Consider the following 24,136-nt stretch of genomic DNA (forward strand, 5'->3'; position numbering starts at 1 on the left):
ACATGATTAAAACTTGCTGTACAGAATCTACCACATGCCTTCTGCCCTCTGATCGATAGTTTATACTTCGTAAGAGGTCTTTTAGTATAGGCTAATGCTAAATAATCCACTTTGTGGTATGTGTCATTGTTCTGTGAAACATTTATAAAGTAGATGTAGAAATAATATTTATGTAAATATTTCAAGATGAACATATACTGGTCTGAAGCACCTTAAATTATACATTTTTAGAAAAATCATGTTAAAATGTAAGTATAAAATATGAAACATCTGGCTTTTGAGGAACGTTTATTTGTTAATCTTTAAATCATTGCTTTGCACAATAAAAACTTCCCACAAAAAATAAAAAAATAAAAACTACAGAGCTTTTAGCATAAAAATAAGCATTTAAAAATCATCTTACTAACACATATTATTATTGGCACATAGTGACAACTGACATTTATATGCACCTTATGTAAATATGGTCTGTTTTATTATTTTAATAGTTTGTTTGATTTACAATACAAGCTATCAATTTAATGTTGCCTTTAGGCCGTATAAATAACAACTGCACTATTTTAGTATGAGCTCCATATTCTCACTATATCAGATATGAGCAATAAAAGTCTGATGTATCAAATAGGTCTATGATATTCAAAAAAAAAGGAAAAAAAAATTATTTGTCATTTTCTTTAAAGGTTCTATAAACTGTTGCTTTTAAACACACACACACGTTAGGCTTTACAGGGTAAAAAAAAACACAAGCATGCTCAAACATTTCAATAAAAATATATGAAGTACAGAAATAAACTAGGATTAAATCTAGGCTATTTTTTTGTTTGTTTGTTCTGTGGGGCAAAATTGTAAAAGATGCAAATGGATATAACACCCCTCACCAAAAACCAATCACTAAGCATTACACTGTAAAAGTGTGTGCTTTCCTTCAGCGCAGTGTCAAGAACATCCGGCTATTAAGAAAAAGAAAGAGTGTGTGAGCGAGAGCCTCCATAGCAACCGTTTCCCTGCTGGCCAAGTCTTGTGATGCTGAGTCAGACTGGGTTAGTGCTGTCTGTGCTCACTAGTGTGGGACATGAGTGACAGGCCAGGCTTGTACAGTACTTTCCCATGTGTCATGCTGTTGTTGTTAGATGTAGGACAACATAGTCAGGAACTATCTGGTAATATTTAAATGTATTATTATAAACCTACAGTAAACCTACAGAAGTCATATTTTGCCAACTATAATATTTGAGAACCATCTCTCTCTCTCTCTCTCTCTCTCTATATATATGGTAGGTTTTAATAGTTTTAAAAATCAGTTAAAAGGATAATTATCTGCGTCTTTCCAAAAATATTTCCTGGTGTAAAAAAAAGATTATAACCTGGGTAATGTACCCAGCGGATATCTTGCTTATTTTAAGTACTTGTTTGCCTTACTTATTACTAAAACTTACTTCCAGTTTCAATGTAGCTATGCTTTTTCATCAGTCAAAATAAATTAGTCACAGAACAAGTTTCCAGTTTTAGCTCAAAGCGCCAGCTGTGGGGTTTCGTGTGGAAGGCAGTCGAGTGAAACTGCGCATGCGCAGAGAGGATTACATTCAAGGGAGATGAAAGCTATTGATTACATGGATTTCTCGTGCTCCTAATACACTTTTTTGCCTGGGGTTTTTCTAAACTGAATTCTTATATTCATAGCATTTTGAAAGGAATCGAATGGAATCGGATTATATCAACCAAGAATATAATCTCGGTGGAAAAATAACCAGGTTTAATGTTTTGCCATGGCGCGGTGGTTTGCGAGACACGTGACCGACTCCATCCAATCACGGCGCGGCAACGACAGCCATGTCTTCTTTGTTCTGGATTTATCAACATTACTGACTAATTACACGTCTATAGTTTATGGATGTTTTTTAAAATCGCGTCTTTAATCGCTAGGGAATGCTTTCGTATGCAATGCATCTTAAAAAGAAGACTTGTTTTCGGCGTTTCCTGCTTAAAAGCGGTTTAAGCCACGCGAGTTGTTGTGTGGGTGGTCACGTGACTCTCCCTGCCCCCACTGTGATCCAATGAACGGGAAGAAGAAGAAGTCGGACATGTTTGAGGGAAATGTGTTGAATAAAGAAACGTGGCTGAAGACAAGAAGGAAATCAGGATTTTTCCCAACAATGAGGAATGCGACATATTTTGCTTTTCCTTTTTATTTTCAATTCATTTAATCTGGATAGAGGTATCTGTTAGAACATTTAGACCTATTTTTAGAAAACAAAAGTTTTTCAGTTTTCGTAAAACATTGTTAATAATTCAAATTAGGCGTTTTGGGTTTAAATAATTCATAGACCACGAACAATTTGACCGGTTTAGCGTTGTGTTTTGTTCCCACAGTCTGACATTGTTTCAGTGTATCTGTAACCTTGGCGGTGGGGGATGGGCGGCAGCATATTTGACTAAAAATCCGTTGTTCTATTACCGTTTACACTTAAAAAATCGTTTTAAAATACAGGTTGTCGTGTCGTATTAATATACTTTCAAGCGTCTAACATTTGGTAATGGTTTCTGTAAGAAAATCCTTTAATCAGTGTATTTCAAGTGTCCTCTAAAAAAGTAATAATTCTGATTTGAAAACCTAGGCGAGATTTGTTAGTAATTATGACCTTTTATTATAACAAGCAAAGATTTTAGGGAAATCAGACGTGTTTTCGGTGTTGTAGATGATTTTGGCTTTGGTAGTTAGAGCTCGACGCTGGCCTAAATGCGGTAATCTCTTTTTTTCTAGGATTTTGTGTACAATTTTAATGTAACTCGTATATTTACATAACCTCTGACCAATTTAAGTGAGTTTAAACATATTTTTGTGGTAATCGTGTTGTAACTACTGCGTGTCGTCGTTTGAAAAACCAAAGTTGCTGCGTCATTTTATGGAGGGCACTCCTTGTCGGCCATGTTGGATCGACACAGAGGGCATCGCCTTTTTTGTTTGCTTGTTTTAATATTGGGTCTGAGTTTGCGACTTGTTTTCTTACACTGTGTTAAAAAGTCGAGTTTTTAATGAGACGTATCATTTTGTTTATTTTAGGCCGGTTTGCCGTTTTCGTTACTTCCTACTGTACATCACGAGGTGGCCGAGTTTAGATGCTGGGGCTTTTATGTGGTATTTTTGTGATTTTTCAGGCAGTGTATGTGTGCGTGCCGCATTTGTCTGTTACGCGTGACTGATCGGCTGAGCCAATGGGGTGTCTCCAACCTGCTCTCGAGGAGCGCGCCTTAGTTCTGAGCAGCCAATCAGCGAAGTGTGTTGACGTAACACAAAACTGTTGAGAAACGCAGCGTTACTGGAAATGTTACCGCGTGTTTGAGTGTTTTAAATTATTCGCGGAAATGTTTGACTGAATGTTTGTCTCATATCTATAGCAGTGGCGTTGCTTAGGCAAGTGTTTTTTGCGAAATAATCTGATTTAAATCCGCAAATCGTGCTCCGGGGGATGTGTGGGTGTGGCCTATTTGATTGACAGCTAGAGCGGCCAGTAGAATTCGCGTAGGCGTGTACGTATGGCGTTACATCAGCCAATGGAGCCGTCGATGGGTTTATAAAAACACGGGCGGAGCCTCAACGTCGCCATTTCATTGTAGCTCTGAGCTGGAGAATAGAGGAAGTCAGGAAAACAGGGCCAAGAAACTCCGATCCGCGAACGAAACCGGTTTATAAACAGAATCCGGATCCATCCCGATGGAGACGGCCATTAGCCCGCCCTTTGACAGGTACCGGTTGGAGTAAATGGCATTGCACTTGTTCTTTGAACGAAAATGTTGTTGGAATATTGTCATAATTCGGCATCGTTCGGAATTATTTTATTTTAATCACTTGCAAACTGTCGCGATAACATCGGATGCAAGACTGGAGTATTAAGACTGCATTGTCTTACACTTTCTAATGATAGTGATGTTGGAGACATTATTTTTTACAATGTTAAGTTAGTCTGTAAGTTTTTAAAGTCCGGTTTTTAACGAGCAACTGCCCGCGTTTAGTGCGCAGGCGCGCTTTCGCTCCATGAAACGGGCAGATAACGGTAGTTTATTTACAGATGTTCTGTCCGTGTTAACGCTGTCAGGTTTGAGCAAAACAAACCTATTTTTCATATGAGGCTCGTTTGAGTTGTATAAGTGATTGTGTGTCGTTACGCGTGCAGTGCTGGGGTGCGAACGGGAAATTAGCCTGGTTGCTAACTAATGCTAACAGCGACCAGCATTTAGTGTTTTTAGTATTCAGTATTTGACTTCACCTTAGCGATTGCCGACTATTCATTACAAAAATTTTTACAGAAATGTGCTTTGGGCGGTTAGAAAGACTCAAAAGTGTGTTCTGATATATTGATTATATTGTGTAGCAGTGACCATGTGGTTGTGAATTCGATCGGTAGAATATAATACTGTCTGACGTTTGGTATTAGATCGATATTTCAGTAATATGTAACTTATTTCAGTGGTATGTAACTTATAGTTTTCGGTCATAAGGCGGTGCCTTGACTACAAAAACTAGTGAATATATCTCAGCATCGGGGGTTATTTTTGCTTTTGTTTTAATGCTGTGATTGTTCGACTTACTTTATAGATCGTTTGTTGACCGATTTTAGTTTCGCCAGACGTTTTAGTCATTCTGAAACTCGTCTTTTGATGCGCTTCCGCCTCGCACCACGTGGAGTTTTGTCAACATTTTACACGCGTGGAGGCCGCAGCTCTGTGCTCGAGCCTCTTTGATCACATCACGACTTTATTTTAGTGTCGAGCGCCAGAGATCAGGGAAATCTAATGGTACAACACTGAATAAATTGTGGGGTTGTTTCGCTTTCTGTTGCTTAGCAACGCAAATAGTTAAAGGAGCCGCATGAAGCCTGCCATCCGCCCCCTAACCAGCATGCACTAGATGGGACAGAATAATTAGACCTATTTTTTTTTTTTCCAAACATTGTTTGTATGCCAACATTTTATTTGACTGAAAATAAAAGTTTTAAATGTGAACACTTTGTGATTTTTGTATTATTTAGCACTGTTTAAATTAAACATTCAACTTTTAAAAAGAAAATAAAATTGCTTAATGTGCTCACATCAACTTGGCTTAAGATTTTAAGCTTGCAAATGTGTCTTGAGATGATAGATATGTTAGATTTACTGAGCTGACTTCTCTAGAAGCAGCCTGTCTGCATTTAGTAATCTTCAGTTTGTTAAATGTCATTCAGTCCATACTGGGGCAGGTATGCAAACCTTCACTTTCAGGAACTGGCTGGAAGGCATGAGAGCAACATCTCTGCAGAATGAGTGAACACCCACTTCAAGTGTTTTGTGTCTGTAGTTTTTGTTAGTAAAATCAAGTAACTGCTGCAATGGTTTTACAAATGTTGCATCATGTGCTATCTGTGCAATCCCAGTATACACTGAGAATGAATCCCAAGAGGATGCACATGTAATAAATTGGATGCTACCAATTTGTTCGCTTTAAAGTGTTCAACAATTAGACTTCAGAAGGTAAGTCTTAGTGAGGAAGTTAGGTTTTTCATACTATCAGTTTATAAAAAACGTGTTTGAAACCTAAAGTTACTGAGGGTAGTGCAATTTAACAAGCATTGTTTAACTGTCAAATGCCATACAATCTTATATACATGAGTTGAGAATTCATATTAGTTTTTTAAATAATGATGGTATAAAGTTATGAACCATTTTTGCAATAATGAATTTATAACAGGAATATTATCTATATAAAATCTAATTAAATGAGATGATACTGTAGTAAAGTTAAACTGGGGTAATGTTACTTTTTTTTTGAAGGATCTATGAGGAAAATAATCCTATGTTATATTTATTAACCACTTAGTGATAAAACATCAAGGTGAATAATTAAATTGGTCCAAAAGACAGGAATAATTGATTTGTCATTCAAAATATTTATTTTGAGGCCTGCTTCTCATTTGCTAATTCCTCAGATAAACGCAAACAAGACCTGTTCTGGGTTATTAGGTCTGTTTAAGGCCCCACCCACAGTTTCCCTCAGGACAGTGGTTTATGGGTTTGGAATGTGTACCAGCATAACTCACCCATGCCGGAACAGATAAACTGCTGAAGGGGCAGTTGTGTCTTAATGCTTAGTCCACATAAGCAAAATGCTCTATTTAGTCAGAGTTTGAGTCATGACGAGTCTACTGTGATTATGTTGACTTTTCATATTTAATGCATGTTTCATCACATTTAGTCACAAAGTTGTTCATTGTTCTGTTTCTATTCATGGTTTGGTGATTTGTTTATGATCTACATGGCTCACCCTCATCTTCCTGTTGTCCTCAGCTCTCTGGGCGGGGGCGACGGCATGCAGGGGGTCATCATGATGGAGCAGACCATCTCCACTCCCGGCAAACGCATCCGCAAGCCGTCGCTGCTGTATGAGGGGTTTGAGGGACCTGCTCTGCCCCAGGTGCCTCAATTCGGGCCCCCTCAACCCCCTGTTCAGGACCCCGCTCGACAGGGCCGCATGACCAACCAACTGCAGTTCCTCCAGAAGGCTTTGCATAAGACGTTGTGGAGGCATCACTTCGCCTGGCCTTTCCATGAGCCGGTGGACGCTACCAAGCTCAACCTGCCTGTAAGTTTGGGGGACTTGTTATTAGGCTCTGTGTTTAAATATTAAACAAGATGGCGTGTAATTCCACAAGTTATGGGTCTAAACTCAAGCGGGTGTTTTTCTGACTTAATAATGATTTGTATTATCTCATGCAGGATTATTACAAAATCATTAAACAGCCCATGGATATGGGAACTATCAAGAAAAGACTGGAACACAATTATTACCGCAGTGCCAGCGAGTGCTTGCAGGATTTCAACACCATGTTTACCAACTGCTACATCTACAACAAGGTCAGTCAGTTCGTTTATGTTTGGTGGAAGGTTCTGTAAGCACTCAGACCTTTTCAGAGATTGGATTTTATTTGTTGTTCACCATCAAGTGGCTCAGGTCTTCTGCCCAGCCTATTATGGAACAATTACTTGCATCAGTGGTATCGTCTAGAAACTGCCATGTGATCTCATAGTCATCTGTTTATTACAGCCAACAGATGACATTGTCCTGATGGCTCAGTCTCTGGAGAAGGCTTTCCTGCAGAAGGTCGCACAGATGCCCCAAGAGGAGGAAGAGATTCCTGCACCTGTCCCGAGGGGCAAACAGGGCAAACCTAAAAAAGGCCACAAATCAAGTAAGAATGGAGGGAAAAAACAATCAACCTGAATAAACTGATGAAGAGAGCAGTTGACAGGATTTCCGTTGTAATGGTTTTGATAGCTACATAGATATAGCATATATATATATATATACCGTATATTTAAATATATATATATATATATATATATATATATATATATATATATATATATATATATATATATATATATATATATATATCTAAAAAAGATAAATTAACATGTATCTTGAATAAAAAAAGATTCATTTTCAGAACTGAAAAAGTCACAGAAATGAACACAATCCTATAAAGTTATCAACATTTTCTGAATACATTCTATATACATTTTATTTAATTATAGGTATTAATAGAATGTAATTATATTATAATTATATGAATTCTAATGTAATTGTGTATATAGTTAACATAAGTAAAATTGAATTTTAACTATATAAATGTCCTTCACTTTTTTTGAAATTTGTAAATTTTTGTAACTTTTGGAATTAATTTTGGAAAATTTAAAAATGTTAATTTATAGACCATAGAAACTATTTCCCAAAAAAACTAAGTGTATAAAATAAATAAGAGAGTATATACAGAAGTCAAAATTTTATTATAGTTTAATAATTGTGTGTGTAAAGTTTGAAATTGTAATTTTCAAATATGAAAATATTAATGTATTTTTTTTTATGTTGTATTTGTAAAATGTAGATTTATGGCCTATTATTTAAAATTTTATTCAATTATATTATATAATTTATTTTAAATTATTTTTTAAAATTAAGTAATTACAATTGATTTGCATTAAAATTAAAATGGTGTTTATTGGATGTTTGCCTGCCTTAAAACTAATTGCTCTTTTTACATGTTCACTCTTTGAGCAATTTCAAATGTTTTGCATAAAATTCTACTGGTGCTGATGTTTGGCTGTTTGTGTGTTTTCATGCTCATGCATTTCTTTATTTTTAGACTCAGGTGGATTCACGACAGCTCATCAGGTCCCTGCTATATCTTCCGTGTCCCTGTTGGCCTACTCCCCTCCCACTCCAGACACCCCAGACTCGGTCTTCTCCACCCCACCGCAGACGCTTATAACCAAGACTTTGCCTCCCACTTCACACAGCACCCCTGCATTGATGGGCCTACCTCCTACCCAACCGACTGCAAAGGTAAGACCACCTCTTTCCTAATCACATCTGTTTATGCAAATTAGTTTTCATATGCAGTATAAACTAGTTGGAATGGAACATGCAATTTGACTCATTCTTCGCCATTTTTTTTTTTTAATAGAAAAAGGGTGTCAAGCGCAAGGCAGACACGACCACCCCCACCACCACAGGCATGCCGCTCACTATGGGTGTAAGTGGCTTGGGTCTCGGCATGGGCGGAGGTGACTCCCTGCTCACCCTCTCTGCTTTGAGTGCCGACCCCAAACAGAGCCTATCCCTCGGCCTTGGCATGGGCATGGGAATGGGCCTTGCTGGAGGCCTGGTTGGAGACAAAGTACCGGCAAGACGAGGTGGCAGTGGCAGGCCCATCAAACCACCACGAAAAGACTTGCCGGACTCCCAGAACCAACATCAGCCGGTGCGGCGCGGGAAGATGAGCCAGCAGCTACGGTACTGCAGCACGATTCTCAAAGAGCTGCTGTCGAAGAAGCACGCGGCCTACGCCTGGCCCTTCTACAAGCCGGTGGATGCTTCCTCACTGGGACTGCACGACTATCATGATATAATCAAATATCCCATGGATCTAAGCACAATTAAGGTGCGTATAAAGAAGTTTAGATGTGTTGCAACCATGTGCATGATCAGACATGATGATTTGCTCTGTCTTGCAGAGGAAAATGGATCATCGGGAGTACAGGGATGCATTGCAGTTTGCTGCTGACATCAGGCTAATGTTCTCAAACTGTTACAAGTACAATCCCCCAGATCACGATGTGGTGGCCATGGCTCGAAAATTACAGGTACAGATGCATGCACTTAAATTAAAAGAAATTCCTCAAGTCATTTGCAGTCATCAAATCATATGAAGGGGTTTATTTTACTTCATTTAGTTTTCTAATTTATCATATTTATAATACACCTCAACACTCTGCATTATGAAAACTGGTAAAAGCTTTGTGAAGGCAGACAAACAGCCAGTAAACACCAGCACATATTAAAATTTCATGCAAATCAAGTGTAATTACTCATTACCTTGTGATTTTGGACCTTTACACAGTGTGTGCCATTTTAAAGACTGTAGACTATCACTCACAGCCTTGTTTTCACTAAAACAGATCATTATGGCATCTACCCTGTCTATTAAGTCCAAATTATGTTAACATTTATCTATTTAAATAACAAAAAAGACTTTGTATTGGACCGCAGAGGATGCCTATGTGACTTCATTCATCAGGATCATAAACATTTTATTATTCATCACTAAGCAGGTTTGCATGCAAATAGCTTAAGTGCCCTCAAGAAGGAAAAACCGACTTTATTAAGACTTCATTGGTAATCAGTAAACTCCAACATATATGCTTGTTGTGTATTCAGACCATCTTTTTTTTTTTTTTAGCTCTTCAGAGAAAATATGTGCATGGTTTCCAGGTTGGGAAGGTTAAGTAATGCACTGTACTCTTTAAAAGAATAAAAGCTCTGATTGGAGGATTTAAACTCAGAAATGTTTAAAAAAAAATATTCAGGATAATTAATTAACCAGCGGGCCAATGTGCTTTATTACGTTTAATTGAGAGAACAGTTGAAATGTATGATTAACTGTGCAGCTCTACTTCCACTTCCCTTGATAACCCATTCAAATAGCTTATGTCCAAAGCTGGATATTAAAAATGTCTTCTCTTTGTTTCAGGATGTCTTTGAGTTCCGCTTCGCCAAGATGCCAGACGAGCCCCTGGAGTCCCACCCACCTGCGTCCCTGGGTGGCGGCCTGGGCAGTCACTCCTCCTCTTCCTCCTCCTCCTCCTCCTCGTCATCAGAGAGCGACGCGAGCAGCGAGAGTGAGAGCGAGAGCAGCCCGAGCTCGGACAGTGAGGAGGAGAGAGCGCATCGCCTGGCCCAGCTTCAGGAACAGGTGTGTACACAGGTAGCGACTGAACTTTTCCAGCAAACTCTGCTAAACCGGCACTGACAGATTTGACGTAGTTGTACATTACTGAGAGCTGCGGTGACCGTGGGTTTAGAAAGAACGCAGTGACACTCACTCACTCGCTTGTCTGCAGTTGAGGGCGGTGCACGAGCAGCTGGCCGCGCTCTCCTCTACACCCATCATCAAGCCCAAGAAGAAGAAAGAAAAGAAAGACAAGAAGAAAAAGAAGAAGCCGGAGAAACACAAGCGGGCCAGGAGTATGATGGAGGATGAGGTACTCGTCCGGCCGGCGAAAACGCCAAAACCCTCCAAGACGCCAAAGAGCAGGAGCAACAGCAAAGCAGCGAGCTCCACTCAGGGCAAGAAGGGCTCCAATAAGAAGAGCAGCAAGAGCAAGTACGTCTCAAATACTGATTCTTTACAACTCATTTGAACCTGAACATCAACAAAAACATGAACTTGTCCTCTTTTTTCTTTTTTTCTTTAGATCCTCAAAGAAATCTCAAGCCCCCTCTTTTAACTCTCACCAAATGAGCCAAGGCGGTCTTACGCCACACTACGACTCTGAGGAGGAAGAGGAGACCAGCCCCATGAGCTACGATGAGAAGCGGCAGCTCAGTCTGGACATCAACAGGCTGCCGGGCGAGAAACTGGGCCGCGTCGTTCACATCATCCAATCACGAGAGCCCTCGCTGCGTGACACCAACCCCGAGGAGATCGAGATCGACTTTGAGACGCTCAAGCCATCCACGCTGCGTGAGCTGGAGCACTACGTCATGATGTGCTTACGCAAGAAACCACGGAAACCTAGCGGTAAGAGCATTCAGATAGGATTCAGACTAGGGTTGTCCATTTATTCATTCATTTATAGTGAATTATTTATTAGTTGCATTGATTGATTACTTAATTCTATTTATAATTTGGAATAATGTAATTATGGAGGAAAAAATCGATTAAAATGTTAATTAGTTTCTGAATTAATCACATGTTTGAATGAATCTAACTTAAGTGACTTGCTGTGAGCTGCTAGTGGTTTGAGTTTCATTTTGAGTAGTTTTAGTTTTTTAAATCAGTTCATATTTCAATATTCCTTTTTTTAATCATTAATATAATTTTATTATCATTATGTATGCAATTTTGAATCAATTTTGAATTTTTTTTTTCTAGATGTACTGTAATGTCTACTGAATGGTTTTCTCATTTAACACAATGACTTTATTTGATCTTTTTGGGGGTGATTTCTCACCTTTTTATATATGTGCAGTTGATTTGCTTTAAACGCTACAAGTTTTCTTGGAAAAGGGAGGTTTGTTCTTGAGCAGTTAATGGGAATCTGATACTAGAAGTTTACCCATAATGCAGTGTGTAGCCCCCACCTTTCCTGGTTTGATTCAGCACACTTTCCAGGTAGACAGTACTCTGCCCTTTACCCTTCCTGTGAACAAACACAATGCTGTTCTTTCGTTCCTCAACTTGTTTGTCAGAAAGAGTTATCGCTTTAGTGACTCATGTATCAATATTAGGGATCGACCGATATGCATTTTTCAGGGCCGATGCCGATGCCGATTATTACAGATCAAGGAGACCGATAACCGATATTTTGAACCGATATGTGTCTAGTGTAAAAATGAATAAAAAGGCCTCTGACAAAGACTCTCTTTAAATTATTTTAACACATCTTTAATTCTGAGAACTGTTCATAATAACAACATTAATATTAATAACAACAACAAAGATAAAAAGTGCTGGGAGCATCCATCAGCAGCATTCTGTAAACTAAGTAAAACTTAAAGCAAATTTAAACAGCAACAAATGAACAAATAATGGAAAATAAATGTAATCTCTCTCTCTCTCTCATATATATATATATATATGTATATATATATATATATATATATATATGTATGTATGTATGTATGTATGTATGTATGTATGTATGTATGTGTTTGTGTTATATTTAGCATTTGCAACCCAGTATTTGCAACCCAGAATTGCATTAAAATCACACACAACCCATATTGTAATAGTGGTTTTTTTTGTTTTGTTTTTTTTGTGTAAAATGTTTGTTTGACTGTTTATCACGGCGATACAAACTAGGAAGTATACAGGACAGCGTCATCCAGAAACCTGCAATGTGAGATTATTGACAATTTACGTTATTAGTATAGGGTTATTAGCAGGGTGCGATTTGTGAAATAAACAGATGCTTTTTATAAAATTTTATTAAATGTTTTTAATACGACGGAAATTGTATTTAGTGTGATCTCAGTTTAATAAAAACATTGTAAGCCTACGTTAGGCCTATTAATTGTAATGATTTAATGTCCACGGTTATCCAAACAACAAATTACATCGAGAAAGCGAGCAAAGAACACAACGGAGCTTTTTGAAACTCCGAATAAGTTAAACCATTCGTCGCAAAATGATTCACTGTTTCGAAGCGCTTCAATCGGATCGCGAATCATTTGATTCAGATCTGGACGTCAGAGCGGGTTTGCATGATGTTTTTATCCCCACCGGATAGCAGAGGCAGGGATGCATAGACCAGAAGGGGGGAAATCCCCCCGGCAAATCGCACCCTTATTAGTCAAATGAGAGAGCGCGGCCGCGGAGGAATAGGGATAGGGAATAGGGAGCTCGCGTCGCGTCAGGGCGTCAGAGCTCGCGCTTGATGCCCTTTCAGCTCTTCAAAATTGCATAATGGTAATTCTGAATCTGTATGATAAATTATTTTGCAATCATGTTAGAATAAAGCAATATTTCTCCAAATATGCGCAATTTTTTTTGACTAAGAGCCCTAACGGAACGGACGCTTTTCAGTGAAGCTATGTGAACAACACACAAAAAAAAAAAAAACCGCAGCAGACGTGAATGAATTCATTCGTGTTGCTAATCTATTCACAATATAACGTTAAGTTGGCCGAATGGTGAGAGAAGTAGGTTTTAGTTTCACTATCTCAGCACTGATGTGATGATCCGTTAAAGCATATCACTGCAATGACGGACATTGACCGGGAATTCACAGTATAATAACTGAACGGGGCTTGTCATCATAAATCGATTATATTTAGGTGTTTTGCAACTTCAGTGTAGTGATTTATTCCAACTTCAGGAACGTTTACTGCATTCTTACCTTCGAGAGATAACTTAATGATGTGTGATGATGATCACTGAAGCAGCTCCTGTGCTTTCGGTGTGAGAGCAGAACATTTTCCAGCCGCGCCAGCCGTATTGATTGGCCAGGATCGTGACTCCCAACAAATCAGACGGACGATGGGCGGGGCTTAGTCTAGGCCACAGAGCGGTGCGCTCTGACTGAGGTGGCTGGATCAGTGCCAGATCGCGCATTTCAAAATAAAATGGTTTTTATCGGCAAATCGGTTTTGAAAAATGGCCGATGCCGATAACAATAAAAATGCTTAATATCGGCGCCGATAATCGGCCACGCCGATAATCGGTCGACCCCTAATCAATATATGTGCAAGGTTAAATAATTACATGCTAAGAGGAAGAAAAAAAGAATAATACACTACTGTTCAAACGTTTGGGGTTTATATGATAATTTTTTTTAATGTTTTTGAAAAAAACTCATGCTCACCAAGGCTGCATTTATTTGATCAAAATACTTTAAAAACAATACTATTGTGAAATATTATTGCAAGTTAAAACAACTCTTTGCTATTTGAATATATTTTAAAATTTAATTTATTCCTGTGAATTTTCAGCATCATTACTCCGGTCTTCAGTGTCACATGATCCTCCAGAAATCATACTAATATACTGATTTGATGATCAAGAAACATTTCTTATTATCATCAATGCTGAAAGCAGTTTTGCTGCTTAATGTTTTTTGGAAATTCAGCATTCTCCAATGAATAAAAAGTTTATTTAAAAAACAAATATATATTCAAATACAAATATTTGAAAAAGAAAAAGGCAATATAAATGTCTTTACTGTCACACTCGTATAGGTAGAGACTGATTATCACATAATGTGCATCTTATCTCATGCTGTAAAGACGTTGTATGTAAATTTGACTGAATGTGCTTCTTGTGTTTTCCAGTGTCTGTCAAAGGCACTGCAGGAAAATCCCGTGAGGAACTGGCTCTGGAGAAGAAGAGAGAGCTGGAGAGACGACTGCAGGACGTCAGCGGCCAGCTCAACTCCGCCAAGAAACCACAGAAAACCAAAGGTAGGGACCGAGATGTTTCTGAATGATCAACGCTGATTCAGAGTCAGGTTAATCGAGACTAACTGAATAACACGTCTCTGTTTCTGTCTCAGTGGAGAAGCCCACTGGGGTGGAGGCTCATGCCGTGGCGTCTCGTCTCAGCGCCAGCAGCTCCAGCTCAGACTCCTCCTCCTCATCCTCCTCGTCCTCCTCCTCTGACACCAGTGACTCGGACTCAGACTGAAAGAACGGACATCAAATAAAACATGCACTCCATCCCAGAATAGAATAGAGTTCTGCTCTTAATAACAGTAACTGATGAGATATTTAAAGAAGAGCAGTGTTTCTCTTTAGATGTAGAAGCAGGTCAAAGAGAATTCTGGGAAATGTTGGATGGAGAAGGAACAAAGCAGACCAAGGCATCGTCCTTTCTGTTAGTCCATCCTTCTTTACTTTGTGTATATACATGTACAAAGATATATAAATATCTATTTTCTTTTATAAAGAAGAATTTTAATCAATTCCCTGGTAGGGAAGAAAACAAAAATCTGACTTTTTCTTTTGTGAATATTTTGTTGCTTTCTCTTTCCATCTTTTCGTTTGACCCTTTAGTAGTTTGTCCTAAAGAAAACAAAAGGCTTGGAGTGGAAACTGCTGTCACTTTTGTTTGCATGAGCGAGTGTGTGTGATGTGTGCCACTGAATCCCGTGGTTTCCTCTTTACACACTTTGCACATACATGGATGTGTTGTGCTTGTTGTGCATTTGAATGAAAAAACAAAGCTCCACCTGTTCAAATGGCATCTGTACACCCAGAAGTTATGAGAACAGGGAATGCACCCGTCTCTGTCCGATGGGCGAGCTGTTGTCTTTAGTGGCGTGTTTAAACTTGAATCTGATAACTTTCCACCCAGCCTGCTTTATTCCCTGTGGTCAAATGAATAAGTTCAAATCTCCAGTGTTTTATATACAAACATGCAGAATCTTGCTCTTTGAATTAAGATGGGCCACATGAGCATTTGGTTTATTTTTGGATGCATAAATTATTTTTGTGTTCATGTGGTTTCGGTCTCGATTTCTAGAGCATAACAGAGTCTTAGATGCACTATGAGAGGTGCACAGCTGCTTAATTAGGTGTTGATGTGAATACTGTTTGTAAATCTTGATTTTTGAGTTTAAGTCTGGTTTTGTTTTAGTGTGTTTATTATTATTCGCACAGAGAGTTAATGCACAATTTATGGTTTTAACAAAGTGACCCTCATATTTAAAAATTAAATACTTGGAAATATAGGTTCAGTTTCATAACACAACATTAACAACCAAATTTGACGTTTGTATTTTTAATTTTTTTTTTCTTCCAAAATTTGTACATATGTAACAGTTTCATGACCTCGCAGCTTGCATCTGTCAATATGACCTGATTTCTGTTCCCTGCATTATTTTTTTCTTTGTTTTCTACTGTCTTCAGCTCTTCTCTTTAGTATTGTGGCTGTTTTTTTCCACAGCTCGTTGTGTGTTTTTTTTTTAAGAAGGCAACAGCAAAACATAGCCATGAAATGAAACCTCAAGCTGTAAGCATCATCTCAACCGATGCTTCATGCGATCATTATTCTCATCTGAAAAATGTCACGTTAATAAAGAGGATGAGATATCCTTAAAACAAACTTGCGGCTCAATGTGTTACTTAAAGTGCATGCTATTTCATAAGCTCATTTCTATATGATTTTCAGTGGAATATTTATTGCATCTGGGCATATTATAGTTAGTTAAAACCATGAAAAGAAATTGCTGCTTGAAACAAAATATATTAAAAACTGATTTCAGCTAATTGCCAAATTTCATTTTCACTTAGTTTATCTTGTACTAAATACTTGAAATTAATAAAACTATATAAAAATATAAAAATGGCTGTAATAGATGGATATAAAACATTTTATATTTTTATTTTATATATACTATTGATGAGAATGTACGCAGGTATATATTCAAATTAGTGCTGTCAAACGATTAATCGCTTCCAAAATAAAAGTTTTTGTTTACATTATATATGTATGTGCACTGTGTATATTTATTATGTATAAATACACACACATAAAGTATATATTTTGAAAATATTTATACAATTACATATTCATATTTTATATTATATATAAATATTTAATATATAAACATTTTCTTAAATATGTACATGCATGTGTTTGTATTTATATATACACACACATGTAAACAAAAACTTACTTTGGATGCGATTAATCGTTTGACAGCACTAATTATAATTTATTAATGTATTAAGCATATGTAAAACTGCATTACACAGATTAGGATACTATCTTGAGCTACATCAGAAGGTGGCAGTAGTTGTTTTTGTACTCTAAATATCGTCAGTAAATCAATTAATCCTGTTTGCATTAACATCTGTTCGCATCCCCATTCATTTCAAAGGCAGTTGCTCATTTAGCAGAAGCCCTATAGTAGTGTGTTGTGCTGAGGTAAGTGTAGAAACAATTATATTTGGGTAACATAAATGTATGCATAGATTGGTTTGTGTTATTTAGTTCAGACAGTAGTTCATTGGGTTGTCAAACTGAGCTAATAACTTGTGTAATTTAGTTAATTTACACTTAATGCTCCTTATTTTTATTTTAATTGTTATTAATTTTGTTTAGATGATAGTGGTGTGTGAAAAAAAAATTAAGAACACGATGTTATAATTGAAATGTGTTTTAGTAAAGACAAAAAAACGTGTTGAAAGAGTGTTTACGGTCATTGTACTTTTTGTTCCTTGTCTCATGCGTGATTGATACTAAATCATGAGGAAGTATCCATAAGCAGCGAAGCATATGACTGCTTTCATTATTCAGACTGACATGCAAACACTCTCCTCAAACAGCACTTGAAGAACAGAGATGAGGACAGTCGGGCTTGGACTTGTGTTGCTGGGCTTTGCTTTTTGTTGTGTCTCGTCTAAAGGTGAGTTTAGTTCCGTGAAATTATATGAAGACAGGACTGACTTGTAGAGCCAGTCTGGCCATTTTATGGTGACTAACCATATGATTAAATACATTTTAGCTTCTTATGATTTGTTAAATGTACATTCCTGTTTGAGCTTTCTAAAACCTCAATCCGGATAAATAAAACAACAAATTGCTGATTTCTGGAGTTTTCTGGACTCATAAATAAATAAATGTACAAATAAATAATTATTTATAATTTTATTTCCTTATTTTTTTCGCATTTATTTATTTATTTATTTTATTTATTTATTTCCACTTTTATTTATTTTCACATTTGTGTATTTTTTTTAATTTATTTCAAAATGTATTTATTTTTTTATTTTCACATTTATTTATTTCTACATTTCTTTGTCTGTAGGGTAATGAGGAGGGAATGTTTCAACTCAGGAATAGCAATGGAGTCAGAGTAGATGAGGGGAAAGCAAACGAAGTATGTCTGTTGATAGTGTTGAATGACTTAGATGGGCAGTATGGCCAAAATCTGATATCACCGGTTATTATTTCACTTCAACGCTGTTATCTCTTTAATTTGCTGAAGTTCACGAAAGCTGCAATTTCCATCTTATGAATCCAGCTAAATCATGCAACAACTTCATTATCATACAATTCATTTTAGGTTTCACTTTCAACACATACAACACGTTTCAAAGATTGGGGATAGAAGGAGGCATCAGTTACTGTAGAAGATCAGTCACCACATCAACTGATTATAATGGGTTCTCTCGGTGTAGACACGGCTTCAGATACGATTAATCACACATCACGGCTAGAAATATGCAGAACAAACGAAAGGTTTCTTGATTACAAGAAAAAAAACTCTATTTTTCTTGTTGTGATTTATTTCTTGTTTTTCATTTAATTCATAAGTTAACACTGCAAATTAAATGTTTTTTTTTTCTTTTCTGCAGTCGAAGAAAGTATAGCCTAAATTATGTCAGTATCTTCACTAATTTTTTAAAGATTATCAAGGATTATTTTTTTTTTCGATCTGCAGTCTAATTAAAGTTAATAAAATTAGCCTATAGATCAGACTACAGGCTAATTTCATTCTTTCATAACTTTTAACTCCTTAAAATTTGTTATGAAGAATTTTAAATCAACTTCATAACAAATCCACTGGTCATAAGCAATATAACATAAATATCATAGTTATTCTATAAAACTAAATTTTCATTAAAAAATCATAAATTGAAAGTCCTAACCTGTAACTCAGGAAATGTAACGGGAAAAAAGCCTATAATTTTAAAGCCCTGATTCTAGACATACATGAGATAATATTGTTTGACTAAACGTTTAAAAATAACGCTAGAAATTTTATAATTAAGGGAATTAAACGTAGGCATAGGCATTTGAAAATGCATAATGAAATGTGTCTTCTCAAGCAATAATTCCAAAAAGAAACAGAAGCATCGGACTTAATGCAAAACATATTCAAGACAAATTGTTGTGACATTTATTAGGAACACCAACATAGCAGGAAAACACAAACTAAGAAAAGTAAAACAAACCTCAACGTTTCAATAGCTAAAAGCACCGTGTTGTTCGCAGTGTTGTCCAGTCGTGACGCGCCAGTCGTTAAGTGTGTAGACTGACTCAGTCATTAGGTGTGTGCTCCTCTCTGCATTTAGTCATTTAGAAGAAGCTTTTATCCAAAGCAACTTACAAATGAGGACAATAGAAGCAATCAATAACAACAAAAGAGTAATGATAAGCAGCTTAATGCAGTAATAATTTTATTTAGTTATATTCATGATTTATGATTTTTTCGTAGCCTATAGTCTATTGCTTATGACAAAAATTCATTAGCCTAGCCTATTTGTTATGAAGTAGATTTAAAATTCTTTATAACAAATTTTAAGAAGTTAAAAGTTAAGAAAGAATTAAATTAGCCTGTAGTCTGATCTATAGGCTAATTTTATTCATGAATTTATGGAAAATCAAAGCTTTCCCCTCGCCTACTCTGACTCGATTGCTATTCCTGAGGTAAAACATGCCCTCCTCATTACCCTGCGGACAAAGAAATGTAGAAATAAATAAATGTGAAAATAAATAAATGCAGAAATAAATACATGTGGAAATAAATAAATATGTAAAATACATAAATGTGAAAATAAATTAAAGTGGAAATAAATAAAAGAAAAATTAAATAAATGTGAAAAAAACAAATAAACAAGGAAATAAAATTATAAATGATTATTTATTTTTGCTTTTTTTCCTTTTCTTTGTATATTTATTTATTTATATTAGCTTTTTTCCATTTCTTTCTTTCTTTCTTTCTAATTAAGTCAGCTTTGGCATTCCATAGTTCATGACCCATTCATGGAACCTTTCCAATCAACAAAAGGTTCTTTATAGTGGAAATAGATTCATTAGATTATTAATGTTCTTTTCATGAAGAAAAAGTGTTTAGAACAGTTTACTGAAAGGTTCTTCGGGGGACCATCAGAAATGGTCTTCTATGGCATATTGAACCCTCAAGAACGTATCTTAACTGGCACATACTGACATTTACTTGAGTAACTCTCTGTTCCCTTCAGATGTTTATGTGTTCCAGGACATCGATGAATGTGAGTTTAGCAAAGAGGATTTGTCTGACATGGTCTACACAGTGAAGCTGGTCTTCAACCAAAAGCTTCTGTGCAGTTATGACTCGAGGTTGGGGAAGTATGTTGGTTACGATGAGCTTGGGATCAGAAGTGCTGAGCATTTCAACAATCAGACCTGGAAGATGAAACAGCGGAAGGAGGAGTTGGAAACAATATGCAGAGCTAATGCCAGACTTTATATCAAAAGTGAAAAGAGAAAGGGTAAGCAACCTCAACTTTTGAGTTGTAAGAAACTAGAAATTAAAGCAGAGAGTCTGAACTGACTGAAGAGCTGCATCAGTTAAATTTGATAGATTTTTTCTCTTGTCTTCTCACCAGTGCCGCCCGTTGTTACGGTTCGCTCCAATAGTAAGGCTCGTTACGGTCAGCTGACCACGCTGGAGTGCCATGCGTACGATTTCTACCCCCAGGCCATCAACGTCACCTGGCTGCTGGACGGATCAGAGGTCACTGGAGACGTGGTCTCTACTGAATTCATGGATAACGGCGACTGGAGCTACCAGATGCACTCGTACCTGGAGCTGGTGCTGCACAGAGGAGTCCCAGTGAGCTGCCGAGTGGAGCACAGCGGTCTGGAGGAGCCCCTCGTCACTCTCTGGGGTGAGACATTTAATAATGTGGTATTAATAAAATAATATTTAAATAAAGCTGGAATAAAAGAAAATATAAATAGGACATGAAAAACTAAAACAGAAATAAAAATTAAATGGTAATATTTATTAAAAAAATAATAATAAAAAATACAATTATAAAAATTAAAATAATAAAAATAAACCCCAAATCACTAAAAATTAAAATAACTGAAAATAAAAAATTAAAGGCTAATTATTGATAAAAACTAAAACTGTATATAAATAATATAAAAATAACTCTGGAAGTGAAGAGGCATTGTATCCATGACTCAACAGATGGTGCATAACAGAATGACTAAAAAGGAAGTTAAAATGAACTGAAAATAATAAATAAAAACTAATTAAAATTATGCATAAAAACTATAATAATAGTATATAAATATTATTAAAATAACAGGTTTTTTGTAATAAGGTAATGTGGTCTGGTGCCAAACATTACTAAAATTTTAACTCAAAATAGAAAATTCAAAAAATAAAAACTAACTATTAATTATTAATAATAATATTAATACAAATTTAACAAAATATAAAATTAATTAAAACTTACAAGTCAACAACAAAATTAAATAAAAAAAATAAACAAAACAAATAAACGAAGCACTTATATAATTCTTTATTATTGTGTATTGCTGTACATCATGTGGGGGGTCTCTCCTCAACCACCACCAGTGTGCAGCATCCACCTGGATTGTAACTAAAATGTAACTAAAATAAAAATAAAATCTGAATAAAATATATTATATATAAAGGAAAAGGGTAATTTTAAATAATGAATAATCATTAAAAATATGAAGGAAAAAAAAATATAATACTATATGAATAATATTAAAATGACACTTGAACTGTGCAGGTATTTTGTTCATGACCCAACAAATGTGGCCTGGTGTAAAACAAAATTACAAAAAAATTATTAAATTAACTAAAAAGACTAAAAAAAGACGCCAATTAAAAATATGAATAACTGTAATATAAATCATATTAAAATGACAGTGGAATTGACAAGGCATTTTGTCCACAACTGATAAATGTGGTCTGACGCATAACAAAATTACTTAAAAATTAAATGCAGAGAAAATTTAAGACTAATAAATAGTCATAAAAAATAAAATAGTAAATAAATAATATTAAAATAACACTACTTTGACCATTGCCCAACAAATGTGGTCCAGGCCAAAGTTTCCATCGCTTCCTCTTTTCTGTCAGCAAATACAAAGCCACATCTTTCAAATGCTCCTGTGTTTGTGTTCATGAAATACTAGTTCTTCTGACATCACGCTGGAATTAGAAGTAAAATCCACACACAAGCATTTTGAGTCATGATGCCCAGGTGTTTTTCTTGCGCTGTTGGTTTATTGATTTGCATGTACTGTTAAAACAGGTTATTTATGTCTGTCACTGGTTCATTGTCTTTCTCTCTCATCTTTTCTCACGCTCAGACTCGACCTCTCTTGATACCAGAATCATAAAGTTAGCTGTGGGTTGCTCTTTCATCTTTATCGGCCTTGTTGTGGCTTTTTCTGCTGCATACTGGCACTACAAGAAACAGCACAGAGGTAAACCTCTACCACTATTGGTCTGAAGATAATAATAAATCTATGATAATGCTGGAATATGTAAACTCTTTTCTTGTCTTCCCCAGGTTTTACCTCTCTTGCCCTCCACTGAGAGCTGAAATGATGTTAAGGGTTGAACCATAGAACATCCACTCTGCTTTTGCGTGTGTGTGTGTGTATGTAAATATTTTATTTCCTCCTGTTGTTGTATATTATTGCTCATTTTAATAAAGACTTAATGGCTTAACTTACCTGTGTATGATTGCCTCTGGCTCATTTACATATCAAAACCACAGCTCTAAACAAAACATAGGGACAGACAGAAACAATATGCAAAATATATGCCTCAAAATTGCAACAAGAGCTCTTTGTGTTAAAAATCTCAACTAACCACTCAATAAAAAAGTTTTCATTAGAGCTATATTTGAGCTAGAAAAAAACTTTTGAATTAACAAAACTCAAGTTTTTTTTTTCAATAGTTTGAGATTTAAGAAAGCAAGCAAAATATGTAAACAAGGATGGCACAGAAATTATATACAAAAAATAAATATTATTTATAGTTATATTTTTTGTACACGCAGGTCGGTAAAAGAAAACTTCGCAAAAAAAAAAACTTAGAGTTATCTGCAAATGTAACTATTTTACATTTTATTTTTTTTAACCAAAAACTGTTTTGCATTTCATTTAAAAATAATTTTAATAAATCGATTGTTATTAAAATCTACATGAAGTTTTAAAATAGAACTATTTTATATGTAGGACACATTTAGGGTCCCTTGGAAGTTTGCAGTTTATTTCAACTGCTTACATTTTCAAAACTTTGCCTCTTTTTGTTTTACTCTCAAAACTTTACACACAAATCCAAGATTTGCACACACAAAATGCAAAATGCCTCTCATCTCTCACAAAATGAAGCACTGCATTCAAAATATCACAAACACATCTCAAAAGCAAACATTTGCAAACACCTTTGCCATAATATTAATTCCTGATGGATTTTTGAGTGTTACACAGAGGATTGTTTTAATGTGTTTTCAAAAACAAAAATATTAAAATGAAAACTAAAACAAAGTCAAAGAATTAGAATATCGTATTGCAGATCATATTTTTTGTTCTGGTTCTGCTGTTTGAGCTTTCCAGAAATTGTGTTACAAGTAAAGATTTTCTGTGTAAGCAGTAACAAAAACCTGTTATTGAGTTATATTTAAATATATTGATCTTGATGTTTGTATTTTGAACAGCGACACAGGTCTTTTTTTTCTCAGTTGTACACTTCCGCCCACTTGTGGTCAGTTACAGTATTGCTGGACCTTTGTAAATTCTGTTTTGAATGAATTTTCCGTGATTTCACGCATTTATGCACAAGAAAATAAGAGTAGTCACAACAGTGAAAGTTCCCACGAAGAAACGCAACACAGAGATCAGAAATAAATTATTCTAGCCTTAAAATGACTTTTAAACCGGGTCATTTATACTCAGACGTCCGTGTTTGCATCAATATTCATCTTAACTCATCAAAGAAGGTAATAAAAGTTTTAAGTGAGATAAATGTGAGTATATTTATTTGATTTTCACAGATCCTTTGAGAAAACACCAGCTGTGCGAAATGCTTTGTCCCGTTCATGTCTTTGAAAGTCAAGCGGTCTTGACCGTAAATATGGAAATATAATAACTGTTTTTGGCGCCCTCCAGCGGACATCATTAGCTACTACAACACACACTACACCAGCAGCATGGGGCATCCTCTCGACTCATATCCAGACTGACATTAGTGACGGGTGAGATTTAACAACGTTTCTTTTGTCTTAATGGCCACCTGTACATTTTACTGTCTTTAAATTCATAATAACATTTCATAGTTT

At 36.0% G+C, this 24,136-nt stretch overlaps 2 protein-coding genes across 4 annotated transcripts; both read left to right on the forward strand.

Moving 5' to 3' along the window:
• Positions 1 to 1,565: 1,565 nt before the first annotated feature.
• Positions 1,566 to 16,133, forward strand: LOC109111241 (bromodomain-containing protein 2-like). Of its 3 annotated transcripts, none has more exons than XM_042745574.1 (12): positions 1,566 to 2,215; positions 6,319 to 6,613; positions 6,748 to 6,885; positions 7,076 to 7,220; positions 8,175 to 8,374; positions 8,496 to 8,972; positions 9,046 to 9,174; positions 10,062 to 10,295; positions 10,432 to 10,694; positions 10,786 to 11,111; positions 14,363 to 14,491; positions 14,584 to 16,133. In XM_042745574.1, exons 2-12 carry the CDS (start codon positions 6,341 to 6,343, stop codon positions 14,712 to 14,714), a joined length of 2,445 nt encoding a protein of 814 aa, XP_042601508.1. In that variant the 5' UTR covers positions 1,566 to 2,215; positions 6,319 to 6,340; the 3' UTR covers positions 14,715 to 16,133. The 3 variants fall into 3 exon arrangements, with proteins under 3 accessions (XP_042601508.1, XP_042601506.1, XP_042601507.1); XM_042745572.1 differs by lacking the exon at positions 1,566 to 2,215 and adding an exon at positions 2,292 to 3,744; XM_042745573.1 differs by lacking the exon at positions 1,566 to 2,215 and adding an exon at positions 2,293 to 3,744 and having other exon boundaries at positions 10,062 to 10,283.
• Positions 16,134 to 17,319: 1,186 nt separating this feature from the next.
• Positions 17,320 to 22,558, forward strand: LOC109111240 (SLA class II histocompatibility antigen, DQ haplotype D beta chain-like). Its single transcript, XM_042745710.1, has 5 exons — positions 17,320 to 17,439; positions 20,021 to 20,290; positions 20,408 to 20,689; positions 22,158 to 22,274; positions 22,361 to 22,558. The coding sequence occupies exons 1-5, from the start codon at positions 17,376 to 17,378 to the stop codon at positions 22,384 to 22,386; spliced, it is 759 nt and encodes a 252-aa protein (XP_042601644.1). The 5' UTR covers positions 17,320 to 17,375; the 3' UTR covers positions 22,387 to 22,558.
• Positions 22,559 to 24,136: the final 1,578 nt, after the last annotated feature.

Source organism: Cyprinus carpio, chromosome B19 (assembly GCF_018340385.1).
Source record: "Cyprinus carpio isolate SPL01 chromosome B19, ASM1834038v1, whole genome shotgun sequence".
Taxonomy (NCBI): Eukaryota; Metazoa; Chordata; class Actinopteri; order Cypriniformes; family Cyprinidae; genus Cyprinus; species Cyprinus carpio.